The 13,808-nt window shown below is 30.4% G+C and overlaps 2 protein-coding genes and 1 long non-coding RNA gene across 3 annotated transcripts; 2 read left to right on the forward strand and 1 right to left on the reverse strand.

The window, feature by feature from the left end:
- Nucleotides 1-329: 329 nt before the first annotated feature.
- LOC136081644 (uncharacterized) lies at nucleotides 330-1,435 on the forward strand. The gene is made up of 3 exons (XM_065799210.1): nucleotides 330-451; nucleotides 587-865; nucleotides 998-1,435. Exons 1-3 carry the CDS (start codon nucleotides 374-376, stop codon nucleotides 1,298-1,300), a joined length of 660 nt encoding a protein of 219 aa, XP_065655282.1. The 5' UTR covers nucleotides 330-373; the 3' UTR covers nucleotides 1,301-1,435.
- Nucleotides 1,410-1,900, forward strand: LOC136081194 (putative nuclease HARBI1). The gene is made up of 2 exons (XM_065798492.1): nucleotides 1,410-1,421; nucleotides 1,466-1,900. The coding sequence occupies exons 1-2, from the start codon at nucleotides 1,410-1,412 to the stop codon at nucleotides 1,898-1,900; spliced, it is 447 nt and encodes a 148-aa protein (XP_065654564.1).
- Nucleotides 1,901-2,283: 383 nt separating this feature from the next.
- Nucleotides 2,284-2,796, reverse strand: LOC136080948 (uncharacterized). Its single transcript, XR_010638753.1, has 2 exons — nucleotides 2,527-2,796; nucleotides 2,284-2,445 (listed from the first exon to the last, which is right to left on the reverse strand). It is a non-coding gene; the product is annotated as an uncharacterized LOC136080948 (long non-coding RNA).
- Nucleotides 2,797-13,808: the final 11,012 nt, after the last annotated feature.

Here is a 13,808-nt window from a genome sequence, read left to right on the forward strand (position 1 = left end):
CTTTCCGGGGCCAATGCTATAAACAATTCGAAGTTTTTTTCGAGAAAAAAAATCTTTCGTAAAAACGCAATTTTTAAAGTAAATTATTTACACGTAAAAAAATGCGTAAACTCGAAGAATTTATCGCTATTTGTATTTTTTTCGGCCATTGCTATAAAGCATAAAACGTATACGTCACTTAAATTCACGCACTTTTTATATGCGTAATACGTCATTGATAACAACAATTTTTTTAAAAAATTTTATTAAGTAGGCCTACTTAATAATTTTTATTAGTTATTAAGTAGGCTGTGCTGTCTATTCTATTTTTATAAATATTTTTACATTGTAGTATTTGGTGTTTAAAAAAACTGTGTAAAATTAAAATAGGAACATGGATTTAATTTTTTCGGATGAAGATTTAGATTTCGAAGTTGCAGAAAATGAGCTTCGCCACCGATTGCCTCGAGAGGTTGGAGTTTAAAGCATTACTTAAAATTACTAAATTTTGATGTTTTTTTAATGATTTGTTATCGAACAAAATCAGAAATCATACTAAATATGCACAGAAATTATATTTTTGTTTTGTTTTTCAATTTCATTTTAGTTTAATGGTCGCTCTTTTAACGAAGATGTTTCTGACAACGTTTTTCGAGAGCAGTATCGAGTCCCAAGAGCTGTATTAGATTTTTTAGAAACTAGGCTTAAAGATGATTTGCAACATTATACTAAGCGAAATAAAAGCATTTCAGTACGTTTCCAGATAATGGTATTTCTTCATTTTATTGGCACAAATGTTTTTTTTCATGTTCTCAGAGACTGTCATGGAATCTCTACCAACACAATTTATCGTATTATACACAGTGTAGGAGAAGCTATTTTCAATGTTAGTGTATTAAGTTAATAAAACTATTGAAAGTTTTACGTTGTCATATAAAGTTGCTTATTATTTTTATTTTAGTAAGTAAATTAAAAACTAAGTTTAGTAAAGATAAAAATTGTTATCCTATAAGATTAGATTCGACAAGAGATCATAAAGTGGCCCAATGATTGCTCCTCTCTTCCACAGAAGTTCATGGAAATCGGAGGTTTTCCGTGCGTATGTGGTGTCCTGGATGGATCTCATATACTCCTTTCTAACCCTCCTCAAGCAGATGAAGATTCTCTAATCAATCGCCATCATGTCCATAGCATAAATGCAATGGCAGTATGTGGACCCGACACATCCATATTTTATGCATCGACCAACAGTCCAGGAAGGTGGCATGATGCACATGTAAGTCTGTCACTAAGTTATATTTTACAACTGTTAGTGCACTAATGCCGGCTATTCAACTAGTACGTGACACTCTTCGGAATGTTCATATTTGAACATACTATTTGAACTATTATGATTGCTAATTTTAATGTAGCTTAGACTAACTAATATAATGTATTATAATGTAACTTACAGTAAATTTAAATATTGTGACTTTACTGCTATTAGGTTGTAAGAAATTGCAACCTATGGAACAAGTTTGAAATTGGAGAGCTTCCATTTAATGGAGCTGTAACTTTGGCTGACTCTGCGTACCCATGTCGAGAATGGTTAATTCCACCTTTTCCCGGTGATCCAGACGGAGCTCAAAAACGTTTCAACATAGCACAGAGAAAAACTAGAAACATAATTGAGCGATGTTTTGGAATTGTCAAAAACAGGTTTTATGCTTTGAAAACTGGAATTCGTTTGCATAAGGTCGAAGATGCCTCTAAGCTTATCATGTGTGGATTTGTTATCCATAACTTGTGTATTCGACATGGAGACAACGGTAATGACTTTGAAGAACGCGAAGAAGAACAAGCTGATGAAAATCTAGCTCAAGAAAATCAGAATGATAGAGCTTTGAATAGACGATTACAGCTACTTAACTACTTTACTTAAAAATATTGTTTAAAAATTCATAAACAATTTGTTCTAGAGCATAGGATCTATCAAAATTGTTTAGACATGGATCATAGATTTGTGTCTAAATTAGTTGAATTAAAATTGGAAAAAAATTTACACAATGATTTTTTAATAAATGCAAGAAATTTTTATAAAAAATTAGACCATAAAAATATATGTTTATATTTGTTTTTAAGTATGTATATTTTGTTTATTTATAGAGCACGCTTAAAAAATAATAGGAGATTTGTTAACTTTATAGTTGTAATGCTTGTATCTATTTCACATCGCAACAGCATTGGTCTTAATGTTTGTGTGAAGTTTTACAGAATTTATTACTGTAAGGCAATGGTGATAAAAAGATGAAATAACAATAACAATTTCAGATTGGAGTTATTTTTTTATTGTTACTAAAAAAATGTAATTGGTCATGGTTATACAAGACGAATGTTTAAATATAGTATATATTTTTATACAATAATTTTCAAAATTTAACATAAAATTATGATGTAGCTTTTCTCTTAATGCAAGAGAATTTCCTCCTAAAACAAAAAAAAAATTTTAATGATAAAGTTATACTAAATATTACTACAAATTAATTTAAAAAATAAAAAATAAAATACCGTGTCTGTATTTACAAAATGTTGCTGGTTTGAAGGTTGCATTTTCTCATGCATTAGCTTTGTTGCTGTTGTGTAATATATTGTTAAAGCCTTTCCTTTTCGAATTTGCTGTTGCCTGAGGGCAACGTCCAATTTCAAAAGTTTAACTCTTAACTCTTGTTCTTTTTCTAATCTTTCTTTTTCTAACCCTAAAACACTTACTTTCAATTTTTTAAAACTTCCATCTACCAAGAGACTTTCTCTAGCTTGTTTTCTTTTTAAATTTTCTAATGCCCCCATTGATGGTTTATTTTGAATTGAATCTAAAATTTAATTCTAGGTGTCAAAATAAGATCAGTTAACTAAAATAATAAGAAAGGTGGTTTAGATTCCTTTAAAAATAAGAAGTTTTTGATGGTTTTGGAAATACTAGTTTTAAAAAATTAGGCACAAATTGATGTTGTCTGTTATATAATTATAAGTCTAAAACCTACAATTAACTAGATTAAACAACTGAGATTTAAAAAAAAAACAATATATAAATTGCATTACCTTGAAGTATCTGACGACTATCACCAACAAGAGTGGTCTTGTCTAAATTAGGGGAGAACATACAATCAATTCTTGCATCTAATATAAACAGTTAATTTGTATAGAATTTATATAAGAATAAAATATAACTCTATAAACTATACAATATATGTATATATATATCTATATATATATGCATATATATATCTATATATATATGTATATATATATATATGTATATATATATATATATATATATATATATATATATGTATTTATATATATATATATATATATATATATATATATATATATATATATATATATATATATATATCTTATAATACAACTAGTCTTAACCAATAAAGAAAAATATACCAGACATAGATGAAATAAAAGAAGCTGTATCAGAAGATTGTTTCAAAGTAAAGTTTACTTCTTTACTTGATGAAGAAAGGGTGGCAGTGGGAGTAGAAAGTTGGTTGGGAGTGGATGACAATGCATCATCTGTCATACAAAAAGAGATATTAAAATCAGGAACATTGATTCCAGACACATTTATTGACTTCCTGTCAAGAATGTCTAAGACAAAATTATCTAATTCTGTTAGTTGTCTCCCTGCAGCACCTTTAAAAAATGTATATATATATTTGTATATATTATATATATACAAAAATATTTAATTATATATGTGTGTGTATATACACACACACACACACACACACACATATAAATATATATATAACAAAACTATACCTGTTTTTAGACTTTTAGCAAATTTTTGCATTGTAGCTCTTCGCAAATAATCCCACTCTCTATTACGCAGCTGGTTGATATCTTCAATTTTTGCCCCTAAACTATTTAAATGTGACATTATGTCTTCCCAAATTCTATTTCTATGCCTCATAGTAATAGATGGACCTAAAAGTAGAGTAAATAAATAATCAATTATAGTATAATATAGTTTTATGTAGTAAAATACTAAATATTCTATAATAATATATTATTTTATAATTAGAATCATACCTAAAAAAGCTTACCTATATTATATATATATATATATATATATATATATATATATATATATATATATATATATATGTATATATATATATATATATATATAATATAATGTGATTATACATATTTTTATTTAAATAGTTTGCTAATTAAAACATACTAAGCTTCCCAAGAAGAACCTCTTTGTTTTCTCTGATCTTTATTGCTAGTAACATTTTAAGTTCTTTAGACAGCATTTTATTTTGTTGTGCATTTGTGTATTATATGGCATAATTGTCGACTATATATACTTTTCTTTAGTCAAACATGAAAAATTTGTTTAACCAAAATTACTATCAAAAACCTAACAAGGAAAACCAACAAGGAACTGAATAATCGATTAAATGCAGATTTTAAGTAATTAGTTTAATTACTTAAATTAAATTAGTTTAATTAAATTAAATTAGTTTAATTACCAAAATCCTTTTCAGTTTTATCTGTAAAATATCTACATAAAAACACAAACGGAGAATGTTCCATGATTTTGAAGTGCTAACGTTGTTCCAAGAATGGCCGCTAAAAATCACGAAGAAAATATCTAAAATAAAGATAAAAAATCTATCTGAAATTTTTTTTCGAAAAAACGCATTTTTTATCTGAAAAAGGGATTCCCTTGTTCGTTTATAGCATTGGATTTAATAGCGAAGTTTTTATCTCAAAAACGGTATTTTTTGAATGTTTATAGCAATGGACTTTTTTTTTCTTCGCTTTTTACGGTAAAAACTTCGTGTTTTACGGAAAAAACTTCGTTTTTTATGTTTATAGCATTGGCCCCAGATGGGAGACGATTATTACTTTCCGTTACCTCCAAATTTTAAAGCGAACGGACCACAGTTTAAGCAAAATAAGGTTAATCCTAAGCAATCGTTACAAATTGCACCTCGTTGGGATAAACAAATATTTGGCGTGAATGAAAAGAATTTTAAAAACAAAGAGTGTGGTCGTATTGCTGAATCCGTTGTTACCGGACTTACTGGTGCCCTTAACCCTAAAGCCGTTGTTAATGTTGCTAAAAACGTTAAGGCTGTTGCTAGTTTAGCAAAGAAAACTGTTCCTTATATGAAGGTTCTTAATGTCAGGAAGATTATTAAGAACGCAGTGTTACCTAAAAATAATATTAGTCGTACCGAATATATAGCTTTGAAAGAAATGGGTAAAACAAGGCCTACTAATATTCTTGAAGATATGTTGTATTCTGATTCTGATTGGTATCGTAGTTCCTCTAGTAATTCTAGTTTTGTTTCATCTAATTCTTCTAATTCTTTAAACGTTAGTGATATTACTACTGCATCTGAAAGCGTTGATGGTTGGAATTATGATCCTGATTATCAACCTGTTCCTTCTGACGATTTGCCTGATTATATGAGATTGAAGCCTGGTGTTCCTGATATTTATAATCCTAAGGAAATTCCTTATATTAAGGAGGTCAATGTTGCGAAGAAGCTGTTTAAATATAATTTTCATCCTTATGAGTTTCCTAAGTTTTATGATGATTTACCTAAAATGGCTTTGCCGTGGAGTGTAATGAAGAAGAGCGAGACTATATTAAATAAGCTATTTATATAGCTTATTTAATATAGTCTCAATATCAAATGAATAGGGTAATTATTCATTTGATATTGCAGCTGCGTATGGTGCGGACAAGTCGAAGAGTGTTCATTCATCCAAAAGGAAGAAACGGTTGGTCTCAGCTTGGAAGTCACGTGAATAATGGCAGAACAACCCCCCAATCGGGAAGTCGGCGCGTCGCCCGATTTCGTTATCGAACGAGGGTTTGATTGCAGTAAAGGATTTTATGACGAGTTTTGTGTTGAACAGAATATTTATTGGTATTGTGATTGTACTAATGATACTGTACAAAATGTTTATTATTTTTCTGTTGATTATCCTAATTTGTGGACTAATCCTGATCAGTATTGGATGACGTCTGGTAGTATATTTTATTTTGATAAATCAGTCGAATGCGAAGTTATGAATGTCCGTCTTGAAAATCAGCTAAAGACTACTCAAAGTGCCTCTGTTCCTTTGTAAATGTCAAATATAGGTATACGATTTTTTGATATCGAAGGTGATCAAATGATATCCGATGTTGTTTATCCTCTTGCTAATTCTGATGATTGGACCAAAATATTTACCTTAAAATTTACATCAGCTGATAAGAAACCTTCGCCTTTGCCTACAGTTAAGTTATTAGAGAATTTTTTATTTTTCAACGATGAAGCCGGTGTTCCTGTTGCTTCTCGGTTTGCTAATGTTATTAGTACTAAAGATCCGCGATTTGCCGAGAGAAATAACGTCGCTGAGAAGGTTATTTATAAAATTGTTTGGAATAATGATATTGGATTGAGAAACCCATGAAATTGTTATTGAACGATCCTTATTCTGTTGTTAAATTTAAATTTACTGAAACCTCTCTTGATAGAGGTGGTCAGTTTATTGATACTAATTCTAGTGCGGAACGTTTAAAAGCTAATGGTTTTTTTGATGAGAAGTGGAATGTTGTTAATACTTATCCTTGTGATTATCGTATGGGTCATGTTCATATGCCTAATTTTGGTATTAAGAATTTGATCGCTCGAGCCATTACATCTCAAAATGATCTTGCGCGTAAAAATATTCGTTATCCTGTTCAGATTGATAGATGGTATACACAACGAGAAGGTATATCTGTTGAATCTTATAATACTGGAAATATTCATTCTGATTATAATGCTATAACGCCCTATTGCAGTGATTCTAAGGAACCTTATAATATGGAACAATATTTTGATGTTTATTTACAACCATATGCTGAATTTGACCATTCGTCTGTTTTATTTAAGAATAGAGATAATTATGATATTGCCGCTGGTGATAAGTTTGTTGAGAGTACTTATAATACCTATCGGAATAATTTGCCTAATGTTATGCCTTTTAGTGGTAACAAAAATTGTAAGAGGTTGTATTTTTGTATTGATCCCGCTTATATTGGCAAAGATGTTATGCCTACTACTGTTAGGGGTCGTTTGAGACTTAAACATCGTATTCAAATATTTGATAAAGATTGGACTTATGTCAAACTAGGGTTGATCCCGTTAATGAACTTTATAAACGACCGACTATTAAACAATCTCGGTTTGGGAAGGATGCTATGTACTCTAATGTTACTATAACTGATCCATTTGTTAAGGGTAATCCTAAAATTTCATTTGTTAATAGTTATCAGAAGATATTTTATCCTGCCTTTACTACTATGTTTGTTAGTTTATCTACATTGGATGACGAGGAACCCGCAGAAAAAAAGCTTAAATTGTAATTTACTATATAAATATATTATTATAAAGTAATGTAGTCTTTGAACTTATCCAATACCCCGTTGTTGTCGTAGCTGCGTTCGTTTTTAGTCAAGCTTAGCATATACAATAATTCTTTACCGCATTTTGATAGTTCTTCTAGTTCCCGAAATGTGAATATATTGTTAAGTGGCGTTCCCAGGAATAATATCGTGCACCTGTTCTCGAATGCTTGTTACTCACTGGGATGCCACTTTAATATGTCGTATTTTGACTGTGAGTTCATTGTAATAAGCGTCGGGTGAGGGTCAATCGGCATTGCGTCTTTATACTTGGCGTCTGTTGTTAACGTTGTTGAACCCTCCAGTAACTGTTTCATCATTTGTATCACACCTAGGTGTTTGAAGACCATCTCATCACATCTATAGGCCATGCAATTACTAAGTGCCTGTAACAAGAATGGTGAAGGGTTTGGGCCAGTGGGGCAATTGAAGTAACCAATTTCGTGGGGTAGCAAAGATGAATATAGGAGATTTGCTATGAAAGTTTTACCAGAATCGCTCGGTCCACACAAAATTAATCCTCTTTTTTTGTGGTTGATGTTAAATATGAAATTACATAGTAATTGCTTTAACCTATAAACGGAGATTTTGTTTTGTAATGACACGTTTGATAAGAAGAACATCAATGCTCCTAGTTTAGACGTGTCATTACAAACTTCTATCCTAGGTGCTAGTACGTCTATGTTTCATCTTTGTAAGTAAACTTGTCTGAATATTGTCTTTTTGGCCGTTTCCATATCTTTTAAGTCTATGGAGAATTCCAGAGGTCTTAGTTCTGGGCTTTTGTATAGTTCGTCATCGTATTGTCGTGCATTCATTACATTTTGTGTGAATAAATAATTGACATATGTGCGTTTGTGTTGTTGCCGTGCTGATTCTTTCGGTTTGTGTTCTACTATTTCGTTTTCTATATTGTCTAAGTTTAATGTTATGTGTGCTGCTACGTACCTAATCACGTTCAAGCACGTAGATAACGCTGCTCTTGAAATAACCAGAGGTAGCAACGTTGATAGCTTTAACTCGACTACCGCATGATTTGCATTGATGTCCATACCTTCTTCGATGTATGTCGTTACAGCCGGAACACAGATATCGTTTGTATTTGAAATAGGCTCTTCGTATTGATAACTGTTCTGCTTCGGTGGATCGGTCTTCTTTGTTAAGAGAGTAGACGGCCAATAACGCATGTGTGTGTAATTTCCCGTGGAATTCTGTTTCTAATCCGTCGAAATGTTTGCATTTCGTATGCGTTTTTGTACATAATTGGAGTCTGTCGCATTTTTCGGTTGAATGGTTGTACCATAAAGCCTCTGACTCTTTCCCTGTATACATTACGTGGAAAATATCAAAACCGCGTTTCAACGTTTTATTAAAAGCAAACAATTCCTAAAATTATTTATTACAATTAATATAATGGTCTAATAATTTACATGTAAAAGGTTTTAATATGTCTCCACTGCTTATAACACTTACTGAATTATCCAGTTGTAGTTCTTTACACTTGTTTGTACGCGTTACGTTATCACAACATCCTTCGGTACTTCCATCGTCTTCTTCGAGCAGGTCTTCTTCGTCCGATATTTCGATAATGTTCGGAATGCTTTTTGTACTTGTAGGTGTTGGTAGCGAAGTAGTAGACGGGTTTTTTCCATTGCTGTCGCTTTCATCAGTTTTGTACATTTGTTCAGCTGGATCGCACTCTACGTTCACTTTGAAGTCCCGTAGTTGTACCGTTGTCTGTAGAAATTCATGAAGTCGATTTTCTAGGTGTCTAGATGTCTGTAGAAGTCGATTTTCTAGGTGTCTAGATGTCTGTAGAAGTTCCTGAAGTCGATTTTCTAGGTATCTTCACTTCCGATTGGAAAAATTTTATCTTCATTTGGATCAATTTGTTCATTTTCATCATCGATTGGTTTGTATGGGATGTCTTTGTAGAGTGACAACTCTCTAACGCAATCATTGTATTCTCGTTCATTGCATTCTTTGTAAAGACGTTCTTCGAGGTATTCGTTTTTTCTATCAATGATTCTTTGTTGAGACGGACTTTTTTCAAGTTTCCGTTTTTCCCCTCTTGTTTGTTTTCTGATTCTTCGCACGTTAGGCATTCCCAAGGATTATGACTAAACCAACTAAAGTCGCTTGCGTTCCCTATATGTTCTAGTTCCATTTGGATTAAATATTTTGTTATACGTTTATATATGCATCGTTGCTATAGTGCATAATTGAGTAAAAAACAAAAAGATTATCCTTAGATTATCCTACTATTGAAACACACCTTGTTATTACGAAACGTTTATAAATTCCTCTCCAGCCAACCATCTCGACCAACCCATAACACCCCCCACCCTGCCAGCTGGTCCTCGTTTTCTTAAATGGTTTTATCAAAGAAAACGAGGACCATCTTTTTTATGCGTCGGTGTTCACCTAGGACAATGACCTAGATCCGCCACTGATGTATATATATATATATATATATATATATATATATACATATATATATATATATATATATATATATACATATATATATATATATATATATATATATATATATATATATACATATATATATATTTATATATATATATATATATATATATATATATATATATATATATATATATATATATATATATATATATATATATATGTAATGAGTGTATATATATTTATATATATTCAACATGTATATATATAAACAACATAAAGCATATATATATATATACAAATATATATATATATATATATATATATATATATATATATATATATATATATATATATATATATATATATTTACAGTGCTCGAATTGAGGCGGGATGGGGCCGGATGCCATCCCGTTACCTTTTTAAATTTTGAAAACCATCCCACTCCTTTTTTAATGCATATTTTGGGGTGTTTCGCCATCCCGGTACATAATAAGGTAATGGAAATTTTATTTAATTTTCCTCCTAAATAAACTTTAAAAAACAATTTTAAAGTTTGCGGCATTATGCGAATTTAAATGAACTAAAGTCTCAGCTGTTATTTCAAAATTTGCGGTAGAAAGTTCAAAAACAAAATCGATAATTATAAAACATTGCGTCTTTTCTTTTGTATTTTAAATAAAAAGTTACGAAGCAACAAAAAGCGACATTGGCTTTTTTTTCCGTTAGAGTATCATTAAAGTTTTTTTTGGTGAAATAAAATATAGTACATAGTAGATTTACTCAACAGTAAATGTTATGATTTTAAAAATATTTACTTATTATAAATATGGATAAATGGCTAGCAAGCGGAAGGAAAAGAAAGTTAAGCAGTGATAGTTCTAAAAGTAATTTGGAAAATGACACTGAAATAAATAAAGAAGTGACAGATTTTTCGAGTATTAAAACTTGCCAATCTTTTCCTTAATGTAATGGTATTTTTCCAGATTACTGGTTGATTTACAGTGGAAGGAGAAATTAAAAACATTTGACTGGTTTACAGTTTCATTAACAGGTCTTGGTTGTTCTGTTTGAAGTCAGCAATTAATTTAGATGCCGAAAAATCTCAAGGAATAAAATTGGCTAGTGAGTGGACGCTTGGCAACGTTAAGGAGTATGGCGAAACAAAAGAAAAAAAACAACAATCAATGAGGAAAAAGCTTTCAAGCCATAAACTATAAATTGCACACGAAAAAGCTTGTAAAATTATTTCTCAGTCCAAAAAAAAACACCATAGAGATGTTTAGTTCGAAAATGCAGATCAATCAGCACGAAACTACCTACCGCATATTTCGCACTGTTTATCACATTGCAAAAAGGAATCGTCCATTTTCTGATTTGAAAGAACTAATATTATTACAGGTAAAAAATGGTTTAGACATGGGACGTATTTTAGAATTTGATCACGCATGCTGATATTGTTTATCACATCTGATATTGTTTATCACGCATGCTGATATAGTTATCACATTTCAAATGAAATGCGCACTAAGCTTGTAAAATATATTCTTCATAACGATAATAAAGTAGGGTTTATGATAGACGAATCTACCACGATGAGCTAAAAGTCTGCTTTGTCAATCTGCTTAAGAGTGAACATTCCAGAAATAAATATTGTCAATAGTATTTATTTTGATCTTATCGAATTAACAAATACAGAAGCCTCGTCTATTGCTAACTTTTTACATGTGCTTTACACGATTTTGGTTTTAACAATAATTTTTTATTACTTTTGCATGTGATGGTGCTTCTAATATGCTTGGCAAAAATGCAGGCGTGGCCCAGTTTCTTTTGAATCAGTTTCCTAATTTGATTTTATGGCATTGTAGCAATCACCGATTAGAGCTAGCAGTAAATGATGTTGTGCGCGATATCTTACCAATTTGTCACATGAAAAGCTTTTTTGATAAATTATATTCCATTTACAGTGCATCTCCTAAAAACAAAAAAGATCTGGAAACTGTTGCTATGGCTTTAAGTGTAAAACTTAATTCCATTGGACGAATTCTAGGCACTAGATGGGTGTCGTCTAGCGTTCGATCTGTGATGGCTGTTTGGAATAATTATGCAGCATTGTATCAACACTTTCATGAATCTTCATTGGATTTAAGGCGTAATGGAGGAGATAGCCCAATGTGCTGGTCTTAAAAATAAATTATGTGATAACAATTTCATACATGGGACTAATGCTAGATGCTTTAATAGAACTAGAACATCTTTCTCAAAAATTACAAGATAGGCAAACTTCTTTACCTGATGCACATTGTCTTATCACCTTAAAATACCATATATTTCAATCAATGAGAAATAATTCAGGTGAATATTATTCGCTAACGCAGCTTGCAGCAGAAAAGTTTGAATTTTGAGGCGTCAAACTACAGATCGGAAAAGTTTCTAAAATTAATCAAAATGAGTTTTTTAGTAAACTAAATGAAAATCTTGATTCCAGAATGTTTACAACTAAATGTTTACTATAAATCTTTACAAGACAAAGAAAATGATCCAAACAAAGAAAAATACCATAATTTAAAAAAAAATTTACAAATTTTTGATAAGCCACAATGGTTTTCAAATCAAGATCCATGCTTTGGAGATAACGATATTAAACAATTAGCAAAAACTTTAAATATTTGTGAAATTACGGCAGTCCAAGGGTTTCGTGATTACATTTCCACTGGTGACTGTAATAAAACCCCTAATGATCTTCAGCCTCTGAGAACTGCGATAAATACCTTGATTGTTTTAACACTTGAATGTGAGCGTTCTTTTTCTACTATGAATATACCGTAAAATCTTGATTATAATAAGCACTCGTGTATAATACGCATGCTTGATTTTGCGCGAAATTTCTACGAAAAATTAAAATTCGACTATAATAAATCGTTAACATAATTTTAATCCAATAAGTTTCTTAAAATTCCAAATAATTATTTGAAATCAAAAAAATTACTCAGCAAACCAAAACTTAACGCAGAAATTAAATATTCATTGTAAAAATGAGCCTTTTTCCAAAAAAAAAAAAAATTTTTTTGAATATTGCGTATAATTTACAGTTGAAGTAAATTTAATGCATATTATTTTTAAAAAAAATAAATTTCTAAAAAATTTTAAATTTTAAAATGCAGCCTATCCCAAGGGCGCGTTTTTTTTTATGTATCAAATATTATTTTACGTGATACTGTCCCCATTTTATTATTTAAGCTAGTGCTTTTGTGAAAAAATATTAAAAATCATTGCTTTTTTATCCCTGCTTTTAAGTTTACGTAAATATTACCCCTTTTAGAGAATGAGAAAAATGTTTTTGATGCACAATTCTGTCATATTCTCGCCTCCATAATAATTGTAAATATTTTTGTTAAAATTTTTAAATAGCGCTTTTTTCTCATTTAAGAAGTTTCATAAAAGAAGTTTTGGATGACTGAGTAATTATTTGGGTTTTTGGAAAAATTTAAAGTAGCTAAAAAAAACTTTTTAACTTAAAAATCCTTTGGGAAACAAAATATTCTTTTGGAAGTCGGAAAAATTCCTAGGTTATAAAATCCGTGACTATTTAAAATTTGCGCAATTATTTATTAACGTTAATAAACTTTTTACAAACAGAAAAAAAAACCATTAGATAAAAAACTTAAATGTTTAATTCAAAGCCAAAAAATACTGTCAAATTACCATTTTTAATTACTTTCACTAGAATACAGCTCATTTATTGTTTTTGCAACCATGTAATAACTATTAGTGCCGTCGTAATACATATCTTCATCATTACCCTCATCTGATGACACCTGATCATCCTCCCATAATATGTCGTCCTCGCTGCCGTCCAATTTATTTGAAATGCAACATTTGAGAAATCATTGTTTAATTTTAGACGGATCTAATTCATTCCACGTACTTCTGCATCCTCCAAGAGAGTTAG

The sequence above is a fragment of the Hydra vulgaris genome, chromosome 06 (assembly GCF_038396675.1).
Source record: "Hydra vulgaris chromosome 06, alternate assembly HydraT2T_AEP".
In the NCBI taxonomy this organism is placed as follows: Eukaryota; Metazoa; Cnidaria; class Hydrozoa; order Anthoathecata; family Hydridae; genus Hydra; species Hydra vulgaris.

What these genes read in the sequence shown, in the direction of transcription:
- LOC136081644 (XM_065799210.1), top strand. Translation starts at nt 374, where the DNA reads ATGGATTTAATTTTTTCGGATGAAGATTTAGATTTCGAAGTTGCAGAA. An exon ending in GCCACCGATTGCCTCGAGAG is followed by an intron (nt 452 to 586) that starts GTTGGAGTTTAA and finishes ATTTCATTTTAG; the next exon opens with TTTAATGGTCGCTCTTTTAA. An exon ending in TAGGAGAAGCTATTTTCAAT is followed by an intron (nt 866 to 997) that starts GTTAGTGTATTA and finishes CTATAAGATTAG; the next exon opens with ATTCGACAAGAGATCATAAA.